Source organism: Cynocephalus volans, chromosome 2 (assembly GCF_027409185.1).
Source record: "Cynocephalus volans isolate mCynVol1 chromosome 2, mCynVol1.pri, whole genome shotgun sequence".
Classification (NCBI taxonomy): Eukaryota; Metazoa; Chordata; class Mammalia; order Dermoptera; family Cynocephalidae; genus Cynocephalus; species Cynocephalus volans.
In genome coordinates, this window is record NC_084461.1 from 225,968,526 (window position 1) to 225,994,021 (window position 25,496).

The 25,496-nt window shown below is 49.1% G+C and overlaps 1 protein-coding gene across 2 annotated transcripts in view; it reads left to right on the top strand.

The window, feature by feature from the left end:
• FRMPD2 (FERM and PDZ domain containing 2) overlaps positions 1-25,496 on the top strand; it is a 117,640-nt gene that overhangs the window by 44,901 nt on the left and 47,243 nt on the right. The window contains exons 8-13 of one of the 2 annotated variants that reach the window (XM_063087344.1): positions 727-865; positions 3,238-3,309; positions 7,553-7,727; positions 10,145-10,292; positions 11,216-11,354; positions 21,010-21,165. In XM_063087344.1, coding sequence (XP_062943414.1) covers positions 727-865; positions 3,238-3,309; positions 7,553-7,727; positions 10,145-10,292; positions 11,216-11,354; positions 21,010-21,165 — 829 coding nt within the window. The remainder of the gene's footprint in view (positions 1-726; positions 866-3,237; positions 3,310-7,552; positions 7,728-10,144; positions 10,293-11,215; positions 11,355-21,009; positions 21,166-25,496) is intronic. The other variant, XM_063087345.1, reaches the window with a different exon arrangement.

The following is a 25,496-nucleotide window of genomic DNA, read 5'->3' on the forward strand; positions in this document are numbered from 1 at the left end:
CCCTCCCTCTCCCCCTCCCTCCCAACAATGTCCTTCCTGTTTGCTTGTCATATCAACTTCAAGGAATTGTAATGGTTGTATCTTCTTCCCTCCCCCGCCCCGTTGTTTGTGTATTTATTTATTTATTTTTAGCTCCCACAAATAAGTGAGAAAAAGAATGTAACAATGTCTCTTCTCTCTGTGGTTCAGCCAAGGGCTTTGGCCATACTTGATGTGAGATCCACAGCTGGAGCTTTGACTAGATGTTGCAGAGTTCCCCTTGAAATGATTTTTCCTGCCATTTCAAACTCCATTTTCCAAAGGAAAATAGCTCCCCCCCAACCCCTGTTCCATGAAAATATATATTTATTGTCAAAACATTTTGAGCAATATGTAAAATTCTAAGGCAGAAAGTCAGGAACCCCTGCGATTCCACGACCTGCCCAGGGGCTGCCTGGGACCTGGGGTCACACACCATGAGCAGAGAGGTGGAGGTGTGGGGTGGGGAAGAGGCAGACTGTGCCCTCAAACCCTGCCTCACCCCTGTGGCTGCGCAGCCTTGGCTTCTCTGGGCCTCAGCTTCCCCATCTGAAAAGTGGATGCGATGAGCCCCCAGGCACAGGGTGAAGATGACATGACACCACGGGGCACCCTGCCCAGCTGCGCGCCGCATGTGGTGGGTGGCTTTTCACTGGGTGGAAGCTGTTCCCACTGTTAGGTTCCTCATCGCTTCTCTTCCTTGGCCAGCGCTCTGCCAGCTGCAGCGCCCCAGGACCGTCAGGAGGGCCTGCAGCTCAGCTCTGGATCCACGCTCTCGGCGGCAGCAGAAAGCACACAGCAGCTGGCAACTCCTTCTCAAAGGGGTTTTCTGCAAAGAAAGGGAAAGGTGAGCAGAAGAGAGCAGAAGGACACCGCCTACGGTGGTCTGAGCAGGAAGCTGGGGGTGGCTGACACAGCGGCTGAAGTGGGCAGGGCCCTCTCGGGGGCCAGGCTCCCTCAACTGAGGTTTATAGAATTGGACTAACATGCACCTGAAATTTGCCATTCAGGGCACAGTGGCCTCATTGGGGCAGGTGCAGGGGTAGGGGTAGGCGGCATGGAGGATACAAGGTTAAAGATGCCAGGTCCCACTGCTCTGGAAGTTAGCAGCCACAGGTGTGCAGGGCACTAGCAGAGCATGGCATGTGATGAGAGAGCTGACAAGGCAGAATGTCCTGGGAAGGGGCCTCTGAACAGATGAAATGTGGGAGCACAGATCCGGCACAGCAGGGAGGTCTTGCCTGGGGAGGAGAGAGTCTCCCTTCTGGCAGATAAAGAGTGCAATTGGGTAGAGGGCGCTTGGGGAGTTGAGGTCAGAGAGTAGCCAGGCCAACTTGCCTGGTCTTGAAGGCCAGGCTGACAGGAGGGGTTATGCCAGGGCTCCTACGGGCTGCCCATGCCTCCTAGACCCCGCTTTCCTCACAGGCGGGCTGGGCTCTGCTGCAGGGTCAGTGCTGGAGGGTGAGATCAGGGGTGGACCCAGGATGTGCCCTCAGGCCAGAGGGATCTGCAAGCATCAGTGCTGGCCCCAGCTATCACAGCCACTTCCAGTGTTTAGAATGAAGCACCCTTCCTCAAGACTGCCATTAGCGAAACACGGGTTTAATAACCACACAAGCCCACAGTGAGCACAAGGGCATCAGTGCCCCGCAGCTGTGGCAGGCCTCTCCCAGTCAGGCTGTTCACCAAGGAGGCTGCCTCCCCCAGGCCTTCTGTCTCAGCACCTGGAACCCTTCGAGACCATCTGAGCCTAGCGCTCTCTGAAGGCATTTTTTCTGTCTGTCAAAGTTAATTAGTTAAAGCCCCTCAGCTAACTAGAGACTGAGCTGAGCTCCAGATAGATGACCCAGGCCACCCTCCTACTGTGTGGCCTGTGGTTCCCACACTGTCTGCCCAGCCCCCACAATCCTCCAGGGCCACTGTCCGGCCTTCAGGAGCTCAGGTGGGTTGTACAAAGAGGGGTTCCAAGAGGCCTTCTTCACCTTCTTTGGCTTTTCTTCCTGGTCACTCACTAAAGAAGCTTCTCTTAGGGACTCTCTCAGGACACATGTCCTTCCTGGGCTAGAATTCTGACCTCAAGATGAAAGTCCTACCAGCTAGTGTTGAGTGCGCATGAGAAGCCCCTCCCAGCCCTCACTCTTGCTGGTGGTGTGACTCGAGTGAGATTCCTAACCCCTCGGAGCATCTATTTCTTCACTTGAAAGATGGGTTGAGAATATGTACCCTGCGGGATGATGGCTGGGTCTAAATAGTGATGGGTACGGAAGTATTTCCTGGGCCACGAGTGTGATAGAAGCGTGAACTGTTGTGAAGCTGAGAACAGGAGCAGCTCGTGCACGCTTCTGATCCAACACTCAGAGCTGGAAAAGTGTTTTATCTCATCTAAATTAAAGGTATTTTTGTTCTTAAAAAAATCTTCTTATTGCATATAGTACATATTTGTACTATGTCAGTTTTCTGTTGCTTTTAACAGAATACCCCAAACTAGGTAATTTATAAAAAAGCAGAATTTATTTCCTACAGTTTTGGAGGCTGGGAAGTCCAATGTTCAGAGGGCGCATCTGTTGAGGGCCTTCTCATTGGTGGGAACTCCGCAGAGTCCTGAGGCAGCACAGGGTACCGCATGGCGAGGGCTGGGCAGGAGCACCCACACGCTTCTTCCTCTCCTTGTAAAGCCCTCAGTCTACTCCTGACATTAAACCATTAACCCATTAATCCATGAATGGATCAATCCATTCGTGAGGGCATAACCATCATGATCCAATCACCTCTCCAAGGCCCCTCCTTTCAAATACCATGGTCTGATTTCCCACCTTCTAATGCTGTAACAGTAGGGATCAAGCTTCAGTGAGTTTTGGGGGGACATCGAAACCATAGCAGTAATGTATTTTATACTTTTGAGACATACAAAAGATTATATGACACTGCATGGATTATGAAAATAGTTATTCACCCTGGACACCCCTGATGCTATTTAAGAGCTAGAACACTGCCAGTACCCTATACCCATCTGCGAGGCTCCTGCTTTGATAAGCCCAGCTCTGCTGGGGCCTCAGGCTAGTTTAGCCCTGTCTCCCTGGCCCCTGTTTGCTGCTGACTCTGGGGAATGAAGTGCTGGTGGGGGTGGGGAGGTGAGCTCATGGAAGGAAGCCCAGACTCCAAGACGTGGAACCTGTCCTTTCTTCCCTACTGAAAGTGACTCTGAGCGTTTCCTCTCAGTTCTCCAGGCCAGAGTTCATCCTGCTGGCTGGAGAGGCCCCTGTGACACTACATCTGCCTGGATCAGTTGTGGTAAGTACTAGGTTAGACTGGACAGAGGTGGGGGCTGGTGAGGGAACCACCTGGCAGAGCAGGCCTGGGAGGCCGACTGTGCTGTGACCGGGGTCTCACCCAGGGGCACTCAAGCCTTGGGTCACTCAGTCTCCTCCAGACTCCTGCCAGCACCGTGGCCATGTCCCACTCCTGCCTCTCCTCCTCCAATCCTTCAGCTCTTCCCTTTTAAGAGGACCCGCCTGTGGTTTCTAGCTAAGTTCTGCTGGTGCTTTCAGACTCAGCTCAGCCTCCATCTCCTCATTTTGTTGGGAAATATTTTCAAGCATCTGGTAGATGCCAGGCACTGTTCTAGCCCCAGATCTATGCTATGAAAAGCAAAGTCCTTTTCACGTGGGCTTACATTCTAGCGGGGGAGACAAAGATAGACAAACGCATAAACATAAAAATGCCAGGTAGTGCTTGTGCTAAAAAAGACCAGTGAAGAGGGGAAGAGGGTGGAGGACGTGGGGGCAGGGAGCAGGTGGAGATTTTCTCTTTCGGATAGGGAGGCGGCTCCATGGGAGTAGAGATGGCAAAGAAGAGGGGGTGAGCCACGTCCGGTAGAGGGAGCAGGACAATGCTGAGTGGGCTGTCCCTTCCCTGCCCCCAGCACCTGCGCACGCCCCCGCAGAGTCCCTTCTCCCTGGGGCCTGTGGCTGGTCCTACCCTGAGCCATCTTCTGTCCCTTATCCCTATTGCTCAGGCCCCAGCCGGGCTGGGAGATTCTCAGCCAGTGTTGAGTGTTTGGGTGTGTGTCCCTTCTGCCTCCACTGGCCATGCTGCAGCTTGGCTCTCAGGGCCTCTGCTCAGGGCTTCTGGAAGCAGGGCTGTGGGAAGGGCCGGCTTGGGGTCCCTCTTCTCCCAGTCCCTGCATGTCACCTTGTTTGTCCCTCCCTTGCAGAAGGCACCAGGGAGCCCTCCGGCTCACTCCAGATTAAGTCCAATGCCTCCAATAGAATTTCATCAAATCCTAGCTTCCATGTCCCCTCGCTCCACCATCAAGGGGACTTCCATTGCGGTGCAATGATGTCATTTCCTCGGTATCCAAGCCCTGATACTCTTAGAGCAAACTGGCCACTGTGAGCAAGGTGCCTCCCCTGACCAGAGCCTCCGATCCCTATGCAATTGGCACCTGCATTAATTCATGCAGTGAACACTGACAGAGCACCTGCTGTGTGCCCAGCCTTGTGCTGGGATACAAAGCATGAAATGGGGTGACCTAATGCACCTTCTGAACGTAAGGAGGCTGGTGAGGGTGAGGTTGGGGGTATCATGGTGATTGACTCTGGGGGTCCACAACCTTCTGAGGACACTTCCTGTGTGGGGCTTGCAGGTCAGAGGGCACAGGGCCTCCTTGGGCAAAGCGTCAGTAGGCAGTTGGTCCTGAGTGTGTTCTCTGGCCACCTCTTCAACCCGCTTTTGCAGTGGCCTATGGCCCTGGGCCAGTCCCTTGTCTGCCCATCCCCTTTGAGCCACCTGTCCTCAGCCCTCCACCAGCCTGCTCTGCACATGCCCACCTGGTGCTGTGGGGAGGAAGGGGAAATTCCCCCAGGGATCCCTTTCTGACACCCCTGAGGCCTGCATGGCTTAGGTGACTGCAGACTCTACCCACCAGGTAGATGGGCTAGACCCACTGTGATAGGGAGACAGCCAACCGCTGTGTGCAAGAATGCTGGTGCAATGCTTGGGGGACCAAGACTCCAGGAGGGGGTGCTGTTGGCCTAGTTCTGTTCAGTGCAAGCATCTTGAGCTGCATAGCATGTCTAGGAGCCTGTTTATAACCCTCACAGGGGCCCTTGAGCCCCAGCATCTAGGAAGATACCGGAAGGCTGTGATGATGACTCAGGGCTTCCCCAGCACAGGGCTGTGTGGACCTGTGTCTCCCACCGGGGGTATCCTGTGCTGTTCTGTTCTAGTTTGTCTAGCTGGGGCTGGAACATCTGCTGTCTGTTGCTTCAGCACCTCATTTCTTGTCCCCAACGTCCTCAGTCTATGCAGCTCCATGTCTCTCCCTGCAAGTGGAGTTGCTGCTACATACCCTTTCCTCTTGTGGGATTGGCATTCCTGAACCTGCACACAAGACTAGAACTTGGAAAGCCATGCTCAGTGAGAAGTAGCTCTGTGTGTTTACTTGTGAATGTTGGAAACAAAACAGATTCCCCTCGCTCCCAGCATGGCTGCCCTGTGGGAAACCCTGATCAACAGGCCCCTGCAGGGCCAGCCACCTAATCTGCAGGCAGACTGCAACATACATGCAGCACCCTGGGTTCAAAAGCAGCCACCGTAGGAACTAAGATATAAAACTTTTCCCTTTTCTCTAGGAACTGGGATATAAGACTTTTCCCTTTTTTCCTGTGTTCTCTCTCTCCTTCCCTCCCTCCCTCCCTCCCTCCCTCTCTCTATTATGTGTCCTGGTGTTATTTGCTATTTAATGTCATAATTCCTTGGCACAGGAATATTCACGGTGAATAGAGACATTCCCAGGTGCCTGGGGCCCTGTCCTGTGACCCAGGCACCTGGCTCCCCACCCCTTCCACCAGCCACTGGGTCCATGCGCCATGGCTGAGCAGGGTGGAAAGCCAACCTACCCCTCCCATGGCTCTGCTGCCCCAACCTAGACAGATGGTGATCCCCAAGGGGTTACAACCTCCACATGAAGATAGCTCGGTAGCTGGATTGGGGATGGGTGAGAAGTGTATCTCTGCTCATTTGCCCAGGAAAAGAGCATTGATGCTGCTGGCTCAGGGTGGGGGACAGCCACTGCCAAGCCCACTCTGGGATGTCTTGGGGCTCCTGTACCTGCCTGGGACCCTTCCTGTGCTAGCCCCCTGCAGAGGAACGTAGCTAGGGGTTGTGTGAGCCATGGCCATCTGGGTGGAGGGCAGCAGAGATCTCTGCACAGGGAGGAGGGGAAGGAGGGGGAAGGGAGACCAGGGAGCCCAGTATAGGCCCATCGGGACACAGGGCTCTGTGTGACTGCACTGGTGGCCTGGTCTCCTGTTAGCTCAGGTTGTCTTAATGCTGACAGCACATTAGAGTCATCTTGGAGGCTTTAAAAAATACTGATCCCAGGCCTTGCCCCAGACTCATGGACCACCTTGGGGGTGACCCCTGTACCTCTCAGGTGACTCAGGTGTGCAGCAGGGGCAGGAACCAGGGTGGCTCAGGGTGTGCCCATATGGGAAACCCTTCCACAGGGTCCTCGGATCTGCTTTGGCTTCTGGAGTGTGGGGGCTGCCCCTGGGTGCTAGGAGGGGTCAGGATGTGGACGAAGGCATAGTGTCGATGGCACTAAAGCCACGCACACCAGTTTTTATCCATGACTGCCCTCTGAAGAAGATTTCCTGGGGGAGATCTGGGCCAAGCTCCTGCTGGGCTTTGGGACTCAGGGGATACTCCGTCCTTGTCTTTGGGGGTGGGGGTGGGGGGCACAGACAAGGGGTCCTGAGCCTGACCTGGAAGACCTGTATGAGTGTGTTGGGTGGAAAAGAGGGGAGAGTGTTCTGGGCAGCAGGCACAGTGTGTGCAAAGCCACAGGCAGAATAGCCACGTGGCTGCGGGATTATGGGCTGTCTGGGACCTGAGCAAGGCGATGTGGTTGGGGTGGGGCTGTGATGGGAGATGAACTGGTAATAAGCTGAGGAGGCTGAAGAGGCAGAGGAGGCAGATCTGGTACAAGTCTAGCTCTGCTGACCAGCTTTTAGATTCTAAGTTATCCTCTTGCTCCAGCCCTTTCTCTTCATTGGATCTGCACTCACCCAAATTCTCTCTGTAGTTTAGAATTTATTAACCTGTGCTCAGCAGGGTCCTGGGGGACAGTATCAGATTGAAGGACACCCCCAGGGGTGTATGATTCGTTGAGGAGAGCCCTGGGCAACCCTTTCAGGAAGCAGAGCCCAGGAGGCAGCTGGGATTTCTGCAGGGCTGAGACATCGGTTAGATCTGCCTTCCACCCGCCTGGCCCCAGCAAAGCCTGGCAGAGAGCTCCGGTTCCAGTCCAGGTTCTGCTTCTACTAACTGTGCAACCCTGGTAAAATTCCTGACCATCTCTGAGCCTTGGTTTCTCATCAGCTGAGTAGAAATGTAAACACACTCATCTCCTAGGGTTGTGCGTCTCTTAAATGAGAAAATGCATGTAAAGAGCTTAGCACAGTAACTCGTACGTGGTAAAGCCTCAATGTCTCGTAGGTACTGTTACAATTGATACTATTATTGTTTTCAGACCAAAAAAGGGAAATCCTATTTGGCTCTCAGGGACCTCTGTGTGTTCCTGCTGAGCGGGCAGTGTCTAGAGGTAAAGTGTGACATTGAGTCGACAGCAGGAGCCGTCTTCAACGCCATCACGTCCTTTGCCAACCTTGGGGAGCTCACCTATTTTGGCTTGGCTTACATGAAAGGTGAGTGTCTCCTGGGGAGCCCACAGCTGGCCTGGGGCCTGCAGTAACCCAGGCATCTGGGACCTGAGCTCTATTCCTTCTGGGAAAACTACTTGAGGTTGGGATGCCTCACTTTGCATGCCTGGGCACTAGTTGGCATGTGTGTAAAGTGTCAAGTGCGGCAGACTGTCATGAAACAGCAAGTGTAGGGTGTTGTGGGCTCCTGTGCCTGCTGGGGCTGCTGAGCCATCCCAGTGCACTGTGATTACACAAACAAATGTTAAAAACATTCCCACTGAATCATACAGGACTAACGTGGACTCAGCACCCTGACCCCAGGAGCCTAAATTAAGACTCTATTCTAAAGACCTGAGAGAAAAGGCTTCTACACTCTCTTCCCTCCATGCCATTCCATTAGCGGACCATTATTTCTGTCAACTGCAAATACCTTTGCGGCAGCCCAATCTCTTTAGCCGCCGCGGGGAATAAGGGGAAGGAGGCGAGCAGGGATCATGGGGCCTTCTGTTCAGTCCTGGCTCTACCAGCCACCCTGAGTAGGCATCATGATCTCCATGTTCCTCTGCTCTTCCATCCCCGGTGGGAGAAGCTCACGAGCTTGCTGTGTGATTCTTCAATGTGCCACAGAGGGCTGGGGGATGGGGAAGGGGTCCTTATGTCCTCATCGCTCTCATCAGACCTTCGAAAGATCCCTCTCCCTAATAAAAAGAACAACCATTATATGCTTTGATATGATCGATCATCTGATGTTTGCTTGGCCTTTTATAAAGTGTGGATAAAACATCTTTAGGAAGCATCATATTTTTATTGATCTGTAACATACAATGTAAATAAACCCAGTGTGCTTGCTCTGCCGGTACAGCTTCAAGGCTTACCCCCTACCTGCCTCCTATCAATCAGGCAGCCACCCCTGAGCCCTTCCATGCAGACAGTTCTAGAGCTGCTTAGCTGGTGGCCTACTGGGAAATCACTCCTGGGAATGACCACCTCGGAGGTTTAGATACAGACCAAATTGGGCGGCAGGTGTTGCAAACCTGCCTGTAATGGGGACCCACCCACCCCCAGGGAGAAATGATTCTAGGTGAGTCTGGTATGGGGAGTGAAGTTTTCAGCAGCGAGGGAAGAGGCTCAGAGTGGGTGCAGGGCTGGGCATTGTGGTGACTGCCATTTGAACCTCTCGTGAACCTGCTTCCCATCCTCAGCATGCATATGCCTTTGGGAGAGGAGGCTGGTCACTGGTTTAAAAGCTCTGCCTTCCCAAACTGGGTGTGGCTCCTACACCCAAGCCAGCTGCTCTAGAGCATCTGGGCTGAGGGGATGGAACATGGAGAAGGGTGGGTGGCAGAGCCAGGCTGGAAGGGGGTGGGCAGACATGCAGGGGTTTCTGGGAAGTGGCCAAGGGCCCCCATGCAGGGTGGGGAGGGGTTGAGCTTTGCCTTGAAGAGAGCAGGGGGTGGAGGTGGTGCCTTCTGTGGCTGGGGCTGATTCAACCTCCCTGCCAGAGGAGCTAGAGGATGAACTCACCAGGAGGTAAGTCCCGAGCTTGGGTTGGTGCAGTTTTCAAGCTGTAAACATTTAAGTCAAAGGCAAATGGGGCTCTGCTTATGCCCTGTCTTAGTCAGCTCTGGCTGCTGTAATAAAATACTGTAGACCATGTGGCTTAAACAACAGACATTTGTTTCTCACAGTCTGGAGGCTGGGAAGTTCATAGTCAGAGTGCCAGCGCAGGCCCGTTCAGTTCCTGGAAAGGCCATCCAGTTCCTGGAAGGGCCTGCTTCCGGGCTTGCAGACGGGGCCCTCTAGCTGTATCCTCACACGGGGGAGAGAGGAAGCTCTGGTCTCTTGCTCTTCTTACAAGGGCACTAATCCCATCGAGGGGCCCACCTTCATACCTTACCTAAACATAATTACCTCCCAAAGGCCCCACCTCCCAATACCATCACACTGGGGGTTAGGGCTTCAACACAGGTATTTTGGGCAGACACAAAAATTTCGTCTGTGACATGCCCGTGGCTGGAGAGGTGGGGGATGGTCCAGCTGAGCAGAAGGGCCTGAAGCAGGACAGGAGCTTAACCGTACTCCTTTCCTCTGTTTTTCATTTTATCTCCATAAGCTGATGGATGGAAGGCAGATATTAGGTGACATCATTTCTAGAATATATAATCCTATTTTATCCTCTTGGTTGCTGGTGACTTTTTCTTCCTTCATCCTTCCCTCTTTGTCTCCTGCTCTCGGCCCCTTACAGCCCGTCACAGCCCCAACCAAGATCCCTCAGGACCAGGTCCCTGGATGTCTAGCTTCTTGCAGTCCCTGCACTAACGCGGCTCATGTCGGGCCTCGGGTGGGCTCAGGGCCGGCGTGTGAGCGGCGGCGCGTTCCCTGCTGCCACGCACTCCACATACTCTCCATTTCCATTGCAGGCAAAGAGTTCTTTTTCCTGGACAATGAAACCAGATTGTGCAAAATCGCCCCTGAAGGTTGGAGAGAGCAGCCCCAGAAGACCTCCACGAATACCTTCATGCTGTTTCTGAGGATAAAGTTCTTTGTCAGTCACTTTGGGCTGCTCCGGTGAGTGCTGCAAACCTGTCCCTTTGTTCCTTCAGGGGCTTATGTGTGTCCAGGCTGATGTTAGAGGTAATGGGTAGGAAAGAGCTTTGCGAACTGTAAATTATGTGTAAATAACAGCAGTTACTGTGGCTGCTCTTCTGTTGATTGGATTCTGATTGAGAGTACCAGGAGGAAAATCAGTTTTCTGAGGCAAGCCCTGGTCAAAATGAAAACTTGCCCTTTTGTTTCAAACATATTCCAGTCAAGGTCAAAGTTCTCTCTCCGCTGACTCCACCATGCCCCCCCCCCCACAGCCCCTCCCCCTGCCCACACAGCCCCTCCCCTCAGCCCACACGGCTCCTCCCCCTGCCCACACAGCCCCTCCCCTCAGCCCACACGGCTCCTCCCCTCTGCCCACAGGCCCCTCCCCCTGCCCCCACGGCCCCCCCTGCACACACGGCCCCTCCCCCTGCACACACGGCCCCTCCCCTGCACACATAGCCCCTCCCCCTGCACACACGGCCCCTCCCCCTGCCCATATGGCCCCTCCCCCCTGCACACACGGCCACTCCCCCATGCCTACACAGCTCCTCCCCTCTGCCCACACAGCCCTGCAGCCCAAGGATGAGCCCAGGAGAGGGTCATGGTCTGGGGTTGGATCACTGCCTCTTTGCCCTTTGCTTACTGGAGGAACCACCTATCAGTTTCCACACTTGAACTGTGTTGTGTGGGGCGCCCAGCCCGGGAGTAGCCCTCACAGTAGCAGGAGGCAGAGAAGTGAGTGGAGGAGACCACACCTGTCTCACTGGCTTGCTCCTGGGTTCTACTGGGTTGTACCTCATCTTCCCTCCTTTCCCTGTTCCCAGACTGAGAAAACCCACTGGTGCCACCATCCTCACTTGCCCTCAGCATCCCAGAGCTTTCTTCCTGCATTTCTCTCCCAGGCACAACCAGACGAGGCATCAGTTTTACCTACAGCTTCGGAGAGATGTCCTGGAGGAGAGGCTGCACTGTCCTGATGAGACGCTGCTGCAGCTGGCGGTCCTCGCCCTGCAGGCCGAGTTTGGCAGTTATCCTAAGGAGGTAGGGCGGACACCTGCGGGCCTTGGGTGGGGTCACTGGAGAGCCAGTTATGGAATGGGGGGACTGTGAGTTATGTGGAGACTCTGCCTTTGAGAAATGTTGTTGTGAGCATCTACCACTGAGATTGGGGTAAAGTGCATTCATCCACCTACCCACCCACCTGTCCACTCACCCATCCCCCCCCCACCATCCATCTATCCATCTAACAAGCATTCATCGAGTTCTCTTTGCTAAGCTCTGAAGGATACAAAGAGGAACAAATGAAGTGCATACATTGTAATGTCATTCTAGTCCAATAGGTCCCTCCTAAGAACAGTAACTTATTGACTTATCGAGTTCCCATCATCGTCATCACCCATAGTAAAAGCCAACCTTTATTAAGAGATGAATCTGCACCTGGTGTTGACCTTGACCTTGACGTTTTCCCTGGTGTTAACTCACTTAACTCTCACAGCATCCTGACAAGGTTGGTATTATCACTCACCCCTTCTAGAAGAGTGACCTGAGGCTCAGGTGGCTAGAAAATGGTAAAGTCGAAATTTGAGCCCAAGAGTGTCTGAGTCCAAGGCCAGTGCTGATTCTGCTGGGATGCTCTGCCTCTCACATGGCAGCTCTAATCTTGTTGGCCAAGCCCTTGGCACTGCAGCAAAATCACATGCAAGTTTCTTGGATTTAATTTGCCTACAATGGTCCTCTGTTAATGATAAGTCCTCAGGGACTTAACAGAGGAGACTAGTTATTTAATTTGCAGAAGCCTGAAAGTAGGGAGGGACGATGCTAATATATTTATTTACCTAATTAGGATTCAAAATGGGGAACACCAGGCAGGAAGGAGAGACAACCTGGGTGAGCTGTAACAGACAGCAGTGCAGTTTTGCTTTTGTGTTTGTAAGTCTCCCACCCATGTTTGTGATGAAGGGGAGGGGTCTTGGCAACAGACCTCAACAGAGACTGGTCAGTGTGACCCGGCAGTGTGAGGTGACATCCAAGCGTGGAGTCCATCTGTGGATGCATTGGTAGGAGCAGAAACGGAAGAGCCAGGGAGGTGAATGTCTCTGTGGTCTCTTCCCCAGTACCTCCTAGTTGGCATGCTGGGCTTTGTCTTGGAGGGCACTCACCACTGTCATATGACAAAAGCTGGGTGTTCCTGGGGAATGCTTCGCTCAGAGAAGGGATGCTCTAGAGGGGCCATGAAGGCTATGTGAAGGAATCCACTGCTCAAAAGAAAAAAATTAAAAGGTTTCACCCCTATCCTTCTGCCCCAGAAACCCTCAAAAGGACCTTTTAATCCTTGCAATTGCAAGAACTGGCATGTCCTTGGACCTTTGAGTGCTTTCCCACAGTGTCTGCACATCCATCCCAATCCTACCCACCTTTCTTTTTTTTATTTTTTTTTTAATGATCCCATTTTTATATCTTTATAAACGCATAGAAAAAGTCTTGAAGGACTCACTTCAAAATCACGGGTGATTTTTTTCACTTTCTTTGCATATTGTATGCATTTTTTTTTTTTTTAAGTTTTATTTTGTCGATATACATTGTGGCTGATTATTGCTCCCCATCACCAAAACCTCCCTCCCTTCTCCCTCCCCCCCCAACAATGTCCTTTCTGTTTGCTTGTTGTATCAACTTCAAGTAGTTGTGGTTGTTATATCTTCTTCCCCCCCCCCCCCGGTTTTTGTGTGTCTGTGTGTGTGTGTGTGTGTGTGTGTGTGTGTGAATTTATATATTAATTTTTAGCTCCCACCAATCAGTGAGAACATGTGGTATTTCTCTTTCTGTGCCTGACTTGTTTCACTTAATATAATTCTCTCAAGGTCCATCCATGTTGTTGCAAATGGCAGTATTTCATTCGTTTTTATAGCTGAGTAGTATTCCATTGTGTAGATGTACCACATTTTCTGTATCCACTCATCTGATGATGGGCATTTGGGCTGGTTCCAACTCTTGGCTATTGTAAAGAGTGCTGCGATAAACATTGGGGAACAGGTATACCTTCGACTTGATGATTTCCATTCCTCTGGATATATTCCCAGCAGTGGGATAGCTGGGTCGTATGGTAGATCTATCTGTAATTGTTTGAGGAACCTCCATACCATTTTCCATAGAGGCTGCACCATTTTGCAGTCCCACCAACAATGTATGAGAGTTCCTTTTTCTCCGCAACCTCGCCAGCATTTATCGTTCAGGGTCTTTTGGGTTTTAGTCATCCTAACTGGGGTTAGATGGTATCTCAATGTGGTTTTGATTTGCATTTCCCGGATGCTGAGTGATGTTGAGCATTTTTTCATATGTCTGTTGGCCATTTGTATATCTTCCTTAGAGAAATGCCTACTTAGCTCTTTTGCCCATTTTTTAATTGGGTTGCTTGTTTCCTATCCTCCAGGTTCCAGCCCAACACAAGAGAGAGAGTCCCTCCCCTGGAAATGTCGTAGAAGTCCTGGGATTCTATCTAATTCGTTCTGATGGGGTTGTGTGCCCCCTTAAACCAATCAGTGTGCAGGGAGATTCTGTGCTCTGGTTGGACTTGAGTCATGTGGCCACCCTAGGAGCCAGGCGGGGAGATCACCCTACTGCAAAGCCCATGAACTGAGAGATGACGGATGGTTTGCATCTCCATAAAGAAGGGGAATGGTTGTGCATGGCCAGAAATGTATGTCCACTGCCTGTGGCACTTAGTGGTCAGTAATGCTACGTCCTTGGTGAACAAAGAAGCCATGCTTGGCCACAGTTCTAGTCTGTGGGGTCATCTGGGTCTGGCCTTGTGTTACAGGCTGAATTTTGTCCCCCTCCCTAGATTCATATGTTGAAACCCTAATTCCCAGCCCCTCAGAATGTGACTGTGTTTGGAGACAGGGCCTTTACAGAGGATTAAGTTGAAATGAGTCTGTCAGGAAGAGGAAATGTGAACACATGTAAACAACACCGGGATGGTCCTGCATGGAGGGAAGGCCACATGAGCATACGGGGAGAAGGTGCCATATGGAAGCCAAGGAAAGAGGCCTCAGGAGAAACCAAAGGTTCTGGCACCTTGATCTTGGACTTGTAGCTTCTGGAACTGTGAGGAAGTGGATTTCTGTTGTTTAAGCTGCCTATTCTCTGGTATTTATTATGCCGTAACACGCTGAGTCTGAGAAGGAGAAGCTGCAGCCACCCCTGAGTGTGGCCGCCGTCAGGGTTCTGTGTTCTTAATCCTCACACGGGGTGTGGGGTGGAGGGAAGGGTGTGACCTCAGTTATAGCTCGCCTGCCTCATCCCAGTAACGGGATTAAAGAGCAAGGACAAGCTCAACCGTTAAAATGCTTCTTTGAGAACAGTGGCTTTCAAATGTTTTGTGCCATGACCCATGATCAAAAATGATGTACATTAATAATTCAACACACACGTAAATGTAACAGAGGTGAAGCAAACGTTTCAGGAAATAAGATAAACCCTTTCTACCATGACGTGCATTGATATTTCCTATTCTATTCCAGTTAATTAAAAAAAAAAAAATGCTGGTTACGAGCCCCAAATTGCTTTCACAGCTCACTGACTGGTTGCAGACTGCAGTCTGAGTGGCACTTCCAGAACAGACCAGCATCCTCCTGCTTCCCTCCAGCACATCTTCAGAAGGCGCTGCCATAGCCTGGCGTCTTCAGAGTCCCTCTGTATCCCCTTGCACTGCTGTGTTTTTCATCATGGCATTTATCACCACCTAACGTGATAAACGCATCTCTTTATCAGTCTTACTGTCTTTCTCTCTTGTTAGAATGGAAACTGCCTGAGGGGAAGCGTTTTTTGTTCGTTTTGTTTTGCCATTTCCCCAGCATCAGAGTGGTGGCTGCAACTTGGAAATTTGTCCGAGAGCTGTTTATCTATGGAATGTGTCATGAGTGGAGTACGGGCTCCTGCACTGGGTGACATTACAGATAAAAGTCATCCGTCAGCAGAGCCAGCAGCCTGCTTGTCAGGGAGCTGTGGCTTGGCCCCCACCCCAGCTTCCCATCCTCCCAGGCCTACCCTGGTCCTTGGGGATGGGGTCTTCAGTTTTTGCTGCCAGCACAGCCCAGTATGGGAGGGCAGCCTCCTAGAGTTGGCTTGGCCCCCTGACCTCCTCCCTACTGCTTTGACAAGCCTCCAGCCCAGTCACTGCTCACCCTGGAACTCCTTCCTGTCCTCAGCCTCCAGGGCTGGGGGACTCACCATGCCCAGGCCAGCTCCCCCTTGCCCTTGTGCTGCTACATTTGGAGGCCTTGGGAGTAGGGTACGTTAAGCCAGGGGTGGCCCTGTGAATCAGCCAACACCCTTGCAACATCCTCTAGTCTGATCCTGTGTGTGGCTAGGGTGGACAGGGTGGGGTGTCTTCTAGGGGCAGCCTTCATCTGTCCTTAGCAGACCCCATGGCCCAGAGAGTGAGCCTAGGTTTGGGGTCAGATGAAACTGGGTCCAAACCCTGCTTCTTCTGGTTAGTAGCTGTGTGACCTTGGGCACCTTATCTCTCTGAGCCTCAGCTTTTTCATCTGCAAAATGGATAATAATAATTAGTCCCTTGCAAAGCCGCAGTAAGGGTGGAAGGTAGCAATGGGTAAATGGTGTCTGGCATGTAGCAACTGCTGTCTTTCTCCTTGCCCTGAATTAGGAGTGCTGTCATATAAATGACATAACAGCTAACCTTGAGTGTATGGGTTCAGACAGCTCTTAGAGTTGGTGGAGACTGCAGGCCAGGTCCACTAAAGGCAGCTGGGGAGCTGAGTAATACTGCAGGCCCAGAGTCTTTCCAAAGGAGTCTCTTGCCCCTGGAGCCCCAGGGCCAGACCTATCTCTATGTGCCTATATTAGTCTGGGTTCTCCAGGGAAACAGGACCAATAGGATCTCTCTCTCTCTTTCTTTCTCTCAAGATTTATTATAAGGTATTGGCTCACATAGTTATAGAGGCTGAGAAGTCCCAAGATCTTCAGTTGACAAGGAAAGCTGATGGTGTAGTTGCATTCCAAGTCTGAGTCTAAAGGCAGGAGAAGACCTATGTCCCAGCTTGGAGACAGTCAGGCAGAGAGGAGTTCCTTCTTATTTACAGGAGGGTCAGCCTTTTTATTTTATTCAGGCCTTCAATGGATTGTTTAAGGCCCACCCACATTAGGGTGGGCAATCTGCTTTACTCAGTCTACTGATTTGAATGTTAATTGCATCCCAAAATATCCTCACAGATACACCCAGAATATTTGACCAAATATCTGGGCATCCCATGGCCCAGGCAAGTTGACACACAAAATTAACCATCACAATGCCCCATTCTGGTGGCCTCCTGTGCCTGTCCATTTTCTGACTAATGTCTCCCCTGCTTCTGCCTCAGCCTGGTCTCATCCTCCACCTCCAGATCCCCCACACCCAGGTCCTGTCAAGCCTCAAGCTCTCCCAGTGCCTGGGGGACCAGAACATTTCATAGATGCTGTCTGCTGCCCCCATGTGGCCCCCAAAGGCAGACTTTTTTCCTTTCTCATATGTGTAAAGGCAACAAGTTACAAAACCCATTCATTTGTGCATTTACTTACCCAGTCCTCATTCATGGAGGATCTGCTCCATGCTTGGCACCATCTGATCCTTACATCAACCCTGACAAGTTGCTGCAATTTCCATTTGCAGTTGAGAACATTGTGGCTCTGTGATGTCAGGTGAGCTAGGAAGAGCACAGCCAGTACTCACTCCTAGGACCCTGCTTTGCTGTTGCCAGGTGCTGTTGCTGACACTTTCAAAGGACTTGGAGTAGGCAAGAGGAGGAGGCTGGCCCATCCATTCGCTGCAGGTATTTCATTGTGGCCTGAGCTTAGGTGGCTATAAGGCTGGGTGGGTACCAGCTGTCATATCTGGGACAACATGTGTCCCCTCCCAAGGGGCTCATATTTTGTTTGATAAATGGTTCTGGTGCTGAAGAAAAAATAATTTGAAAATTACTGTTGTGAAAGATTGGGAACCCCTGAAGAATTTTAAGCAGGGAAGTGACATGACTACATTTACATTTAAAAAAGGGAGACAAAGACAATTTAGTATCAAAATAAATCTACTTAATCACATCGTGGCAGTAGAATGACTTTCCTCTGCGTGCATTCGCTTCTAGCTTTGATCACGAGTGGGGATTTTTACACTGTTGTAAACATTGCCACTTTGGACTTGTATCCTGCTTTCTCACTTACTGGTACGTATCCTCCTGTGACTTCCTGCTGATCATTTGGAGTGGCTGCGTGTTACATCTGTGCAGGGCCGGGTCTTCCTTCACTTACCATTTCTCTTACTGTTGGGCATTCACCAAGTAGCGCCATGTGAGTGATAACTGCTATTGTCATTCAAGTTGCTTCTGATCTTTCTCTTTTATAAATGACTTAGAAATACATGAACTTGTCCCCAGAGCTCTTTTATTTCCATGTTGACTTCTTCTCTTGGTTGTATTCTTAGCAATGAGATGCTGGGTCAAAGTTCCTAAATGATTTTTTTTTAAAAGTGTTTTAATAGACTTTATTTTTTTAAAAGCAGTTTTAGGTTCACAGCAAAATTGAGTGTAAAGTACAGAGGTTTCCCGCATACCTCCTGCCCCTACATAAGCATAGCCATATGCTATAATATAAACATCCTGCACCAGAATGGACATTTGCTAGAACTGGTGAACCTACACTGACACATCGTTATTATCCAGAGTCCATAGTTGACATTAGGGTTCACTCTCTGTGTTAGACATTCTATGGGTTTTGACAAATATATAAAGACATGTATCCACCTTTATAGTATCATACAGAGTAGTTTCACTGCCCTAAAAATCTGTGCTGTACCTGTTCATCCCTCCCTCCCACTAACCCCTGGCAACCCCTGGTCTTTTTATTGTCTCCATAGTTTTGCCTTTTCCAGGATGTCATTTAGTTGGAATCATACAGTAAGTAGCCTTTTCAGACTGGTCTCTTTCAGTTAACAATATGCATTTAAGGTTCCTCCATGTCTTTTCATGGCTTGTAGCTCATTTCCTTTTAGCACTGAGCAATATTCCAATGTCTGCATGTACCACAGTTTATTGATCCATTCACCTACTGAAGCACATCTTGGCTTCTTCCAAATTTTGGAAATTATGGATAAACCTCCTATGATGAACATCTTTGCATAGGTTTTTGTGCAGACATAAGTTTTTAATTCATTTGGGTAAATACACAGGAGTGTGATTGCTGTGTTGTACAGTAAGCATGTGTTTAGTTTTGTAAGAATCTGACAAACTCTCTTCCAAAGTGGCTGTACCACTTTGCATTTCCAATAGTGATGAATGAGAACTCCTGTTGCTCCACATCCTTGCCAGCATTTGGTGTTATCAGTGTTCTGAATTTTGGCCATTTAGTAGCATTCTAAATGATTTATTTTATGCGCTAGATCACTAAGCAATTTCTTTCCCTTTGTGCCTCTGAGCTGAGCTCAGAACCAGCCTGGGCCAGCACCAAGATGGAGGATTCTCTGTCCATGGCCACATGGGGACAGGCCTGTGCCACACCAGGATTGTGGCATGTAGTAGACACTGTGCTGTTCCCTTTAGATCCCCTCGTCGGGTTGACTCATCCATACCCAGCCCTGAGAAGGCCAGATTCTCCCAGCTCCCAGCTGCCTGCTCATGGTTGCTCTCCGCTGAAGGGAAATGACTTGTCTGAGATTAGGCTGGCAGGGGCAGCCTGAAACTGGATAGGTTGATTCCAGAATGCAAAGGCAGGGCCAGCTTCTCCCTTTGCACAGTCCTGCCTTTCTCATTCTTTACAGTGGATCCAAGGTCACCCCTCCATGACCTTCTGCGTACTCCGTCTGCCCTGGAGTCTGTGTTTGGGGAACCCACTATCAGGCAGCGTGTGATGCCCATCTTCCAGCCTCTCCTGGGGGGCTGCAGCCTCAGGCCTGGGGTGAGGTGAGGTGGGGGTGTTGGGTCTTCTCTTATTCAGGGGGCTACTTCTTGAACACCTTCTGTACACAGATGGCATCACAGCTAAGACCTCCCTCATAATAGGAGACCATATCTTAGGAGCCCATGTGGACAGAAATGCTAAATGAATAAAAAGAAAGGTTTTAGGGCCAGGGTTTTGCTGTGCCTTTTGGGAAGTAGTGTGGCATGATGGAATGAGTGAGGGCTTTGGGTGAACACTTCCTGTTTTTGTCACTTACAAGTGGTGTGACCTTGGCCTTGTTGAATTACTTCACTCTGTTGAATGACTTCGCTCCTGTTCATCTTGGCAATGGTAATCACAATGCCATCCTCAGAGTATTACTGTGAGGATCAAAGAGCCCAGTTTGTTCTGGGGACCCCCAGGCAGACAGAAGGGGCTAAGCAATGGGTGGCTCCCTTCTTCTCTCTCTTCTAACCTTGTCATGGGGTTTGGCCCCCCTTCTAGGTGCCAGGAGGCACCTCAGAGAAGCATCTTAGATTTTATGGAAAAGACCCCAAAAGCACAGGCAACAAAAGAAAAAATAAACAAATGGTATTATATCAAACTAAAAAGTTTCTGCACAGCAAAAGAAACAATTAACAGAACAAAAAGACAACTCACAGAGTGGGAGTATATATTCACAAACTATGCATCCAAAAACGGATTAATATCCAAAATATACAAGGAACTCAAACCATTTAACAGTAAAGAAACTCGATTAAAAATAGGCAAAGGAGCTAAATAGACATTTCACAAAGGAAGATGTACAAATGGCCAACAGGTACATGAAAAAAAGCTGAACATCACTAATCATCAGGGAAACACAAATCAGAACCACGTTGAGATATCATCTCGCCCCAGTTAGACTGTCTAATATCAAAAAGACAGAGAAAAACAAATGCTACTGAGGATGTGGAGAGAGGGGAACCCTCCTGCACTGTTGGTGGGACTGTAAATTAGTGCAGCCATTATGGAAAACAGTATGGAAGTTCCTCAAACAACTACTGATAGAACTGCCATATGATCCAGCAATCCCACTGCTGGGTATGTATCCAAAGGAATGGAAATCATCATGTCGAAGGATTACCTGCACTCCCATGTTTATCACAGCTCTATTTACAATAGCCAAGAGTTGGAACCAACCTAAATGTCCATTGACAGGATGACGGAATAAGGAAATTGTGGTACATATACACAATGGAATACTAATCTGCCATAAAAAAGAATGAAATTCTGCCATTTGCAGCAACATGGATAAACTTAGAGAAAATTATGTTAAGTGAAATGAGTCAGTCATAGGAAGAAAAATACCACATGTCCCCATTCATAAGTAGTAGAGAAAGAAAGAAAGGGAAAGAAGGAAACAGCAATCACAATAATACAAGGAACTTTCAGGAGGAGTGATCAGAACTGTGGTTAGTAGAGGTGGGAAAGCAGGAGGGGGAGGGAGGTTAGAGAGAAATTGGTTAATAGACACAAAGAATGATTATGCTTTGTAATGACGAATATGCTAATTATCCTGATTTGATCATCACACATTTTACACAAGTATTGATAGTCACTCTGTACCCCACAAATATGTGTAATGTTTCAATTGAAAAAAAAAAAAAAAAAGAAGGAGCATCCTTGCCCTGGACCATAACGGGAATGTGACTACACACACATTTCTGTTCTGCTCAGAGTCCCACAGAAGGTGTCCTGGTTATGCCGCTTTTCCTCTGCATCTCATTTCCAGCAGGTAGAGAGTAAGGCGTATTTTCGGGTTGAAGATTACATCCCAGCAAGTCTGATTGAGAGAATGACTGCTCTCCGTGTCCAACTCGAAGTCTCAGAGATGCACCGGCTCAGTTCTACATGCTTTGGAGAGGATGCTGAGCTGGAATTCTTGAGGGTAAGGCCTTCCAGAGCTTGAGAGGGGTGTTGGTGTTCACACAATGCAGTCAGCAATCTCCTCTCAGGAGGGTCAGGTGTGCTCAGACCCACAAGGAAGTACAGGCAAGGGTCTTATACCCTAGGAGGAAGGAAGCCCCTATCACCCAGAGGGGCAAGGAGAGGCTTCTGGAAGCAGGTGGCATTGGAACTGACCCCAAACTGGTAGAATTTAGCAGGCTGGAGTGGGTGCAGTAGGACCTTTCTTCAACTATAGAGCAGCATTCTAGTCACTTTTCTGTGAGCAGGGCAACCACATTTATCACAGATGACACATAGGACAGCTAAAGTACAAAACTGGAGTATGAGCCGAAGCAAAGCCATCGGGAGACCTCAGGTTTGTAGCTTCCCGAGCAACTGTCCTCAGCACAGCAGTCGGTGTGGTTGTGCACAGGGTGCAGCTCTAGTCCACTCTCTCTTGCACAGACAGTGGCATTTCAATCCCCCTGTGTTCATGGGCATACTCGGTGGTGAATAGCCTTTGCTCACTCCACAACCTCCACTCGCTGTGGGCCAGGAGACATAAAGCACATGCTCCCTGCTCCCAGGGAGTCTCAAGGCTCATGGTGAGGACTGCGTGTAGCCAGAGGCATGCAACACTGGGACGAATGCTCAGTGAGAAAGGAACAACGCCAGCTACTCTGTGGCAAGCTGGTGGGGCCAGGGAGGGAGTGGCCAATCTGTCTGTGCTGATGCTGCTGGGGGTGAGTGGGGGGAGGCCCCCTGGTTCCCCCAGGACAGGATGCATGGCTGGGCCTTTAGATTTGGGGAGCAGCTTTAAAAGGAAGCTCAGAGATCTATACATTTCTCTGTATACAAGTCTCCCAAGATGGACAGAAATATTCTGTTCGTGTTTCCTTGCCTCTAATAGAGACGGACACTTGAAAGCTGAGCTGCTGAGGTGGGGAGTGGCCTTTTCTTTTTGGCTGGTCATTTAGCAGAACTACCCCAACACCTAGTGTGGGCTGAGGCTGCACGCGTTTCATTTGACAAGCCCAGACAGAAACACGCTCGCTGCTTTCCCTAGTCCAGCATTCACTTGTATTCCTCATCAAGAGGATGTAGCATTCCCTTGACAAGGGACAAGAGGGGAATTCAGAGCCTCTTGATGATGAGTGGCCCCAGAGGCCCCAGACTCAGCTCTGTGGGCGGCTCCTGCAGAGTGGATGCTGCCTGCAGGCTTTTCCCCAAGCCCTAGCTGTGTCCCTCCCTCCCCTGTTTGAACAATGAGACATGATTGTAAAGGAAGCCACCATCTCAGAAGCAGAAATGCAGGAAGCTGAAAGCACTGAATCGCTTTGATTTCATTTTCATGCAATCTTTTTTGGTAACAAGGAACACTCCGGCTTTCGCAGTTCCCCACAGTGGGGTGGCTGGGGTTGCTAATGCCATGTACCGGCTGCCCATGGTACACAGAAAAGAACCAGAGAGGGCTTTGTCAACCCCAGAGCACAGGGACCCTTCTCGCTAGGGTGACAGTTTGTCAAAGTCCTTTTCCCTCTCTGATTATAAAAGTAAACATTTCCTCATAATTCTGCCCCCTGGAGATAGCCCAGTTGCCCTGTGCTGTATTCATCGTTCTCTCTTTGTCTTGTGCGTTCATAGTCATATATGTATACATGCATATATTTAAAATTGGGTTTATATTATATGTGTACTTTTATGTATTCATGTCATCTCACATATCTAAAATTTTGAAAATTTATTTTGAATCAACACATATTGTAGCCTAATTTTTTCCCTCATTGCTCTATAGTTCGACATATAAAGAGTTTCTAATATGTGACTACTTTAAACAATACTAAGATAAGCATTTTTCCTGCATAAATTGTTAGCTGTATTTCTGCTTAACTCTTTAGGGATAGAATCTCATGAGTGGAATTACAGAGTTGAAGGTAATAAACGTCTTAAACATTGTTGACCTATATTGCTAACACACCTTACATGGCAGTCGTTTCTGGACATTTCTTGTCCCCCCTACTAGGCTGTAAATGCCCAGAAGGCCCTGGATCCTCAGAGCCCATCACAGAGCCCAATTACTTTGTAGACACTGGATTATTTAATTATAGCTCCTTGTGGCTCTTCTTGTTCATTAAAAACAAAAACAAAAAACCAGAGGAAACCATTATCAGGTAGTCGCTTGCTGGCCTCCAGGTGACTGGTAACTAATTCTGCTAGTTCATCGTCTCCCACGAGAAGCAGACTTGGCAGGAGTCCCGTTTAGGTGATGCCACACTCTGTCTGAAAGATTCACAACTGCACAGCATATTAATCCCAGAACACCTGTTTAAGATTAACTCCGTGTTTTCCAAACCTCCTTAACCGTGGAACCATTTTCCCACACATCTAGGGGTTGTGATATGCTATTAGGACATTTTTTTTCTTCTGTTGAAATCATACTAGTTGTATGCTGTAGTTTTCCCCACTTAGCATTATAACAAATGCATTCCCCTGATTATCACAAATGCTTTATAAATACCCTTTGTAAAGGCAGCTGATCCATTTTGAGGCAGTACTGTTTTTAGAAAATCCCCAACCCACCCCCACAAGTCAGCACTGAACAGCGTATGAGAAAGGTTTGTCTTGATTATTCAGTATATTTTTCAAGGGTAAGAAAGATTCCTGTGAGTGGAACAATAAGGTCAAAGAATATGAATTATCATGAATCTCTTGATGAATATCTGGAAATAACAATCCACTTGTTCCCAACTGTGTTCAGTACAGCAAGGGTGCCATATGGGCTGGTAGCCAGGAGCACCTGGTCCATGTCTCAACGTTGCTGCCTGTTATGGGGAGGACAGAGGACCATAGTAACACAGGCCTAGGCACATGGAGATGAAATGACCTTCTGAGAGGAAAACCATCGCAACGCAGCATGAGTAGGGAGAGGCACCGTAGAAGACACTGTACTAGACATGGAACAGCGACAGACATTATTATGATTTTTTTTTTTTTTACAGATTGATGATGCCCTTGACGACATTAAGTATATTCACCTATATTTCCTGTCTATATAGATACACTGTATTTCAGTGGTTAGGAGTAAAGACTCAGGAACAAACAGAATCATATGTCCATTCCAGGCTCCAAAGTGGAAACTTTGACAGATTAACAACCCTCTGTGCCTCCATTTTCTCCATTGAAAAGAGATAGTTACAACTATCTCTTATGATTGTTGTGAAGACTGAATAATAATGAAATTGCTTTATCAGTTAAAAAGGCTCCAAGTACTGAAGAGTAGCATATCCCTCTCTGCGTAATTAAAAGTAAAATAAAAATATACTCAAATACTAAGCAATTAAAAAAGTGCAAGCAAGTCTAGCAAAGGCATCTTTATTTTCACAAAGACTACTTTAATGTTTAAAATTGTTTTTAGAAATATTACATCAAATTTTTTTAAAAAATTTACCTAGTTCTTCTGGGGTGGCTGAGTTTGTCATACTTTAATCACATGCCCAATCTGGCCACTGGGTATTTCAGCACCAGTGCTCAATCGACACTGTTTGTATGATGATGATGATGATGACAATGACTGTGACAGGGTTTCTCCAAAGTTTAAAGAAGGACACTCAGGGTCCAGAAACTTGATCAAGACCATGTAAAGAGGTTTGGGACCTGCAGGAAGGATAACCTGTTTGCAGAAATTATTTATCAACAGAAGGAGAGAGGTCGGCAAGGCAAGGAGCCGGAGAGGTGCTCTCAGAAGCCATAATTTGTCTCTGTTTTTGTGACCCTACCTGGGGGTGAGACAGATTGGACTGAACATGGTGTTCTCTGCTGGAGCATCTGTCCCCGTGGAGTTGGGGTGCGCCACCCTCCTGGCACGTGGATATATAAGCCACCCTGGGTTTGCTATCTGAAAGCTCCCCAAATTCAGTCCTTTCGGGATTTTATGGAAGCTTCATTAAATTGGTATGACTGATTAAATCAGTGGCCAATGGTGATCAACTTAACCTTCAGTTCCTCTTCTTTCTCTGGAGTTTGGGGGGTGGGGTTAAAAGTTCCAACCCTCTGAGCACATGGCTGTTTCCCCTGGCAAGCAGCCCCCCATCCTGTGGTATCTAGGGGCTTTCCATAAATTGTCTCATTAACATAAGCTCAGGTGTGTTTGAAAAGGCTTGTAGTAAATAACTAAAGACTGTCTCTCACCTTATGACTCAGGAGCTACTTCAGGAACCAAGGACATAAGGCCAAACACTTTAACAAAAGATATTCTTATTGCTCTAGTCACTAGGACATAACAAGGCTTACAGGAGCTGAGAGCCGGGAGTTGTAGATGAAAACCAAAGTACA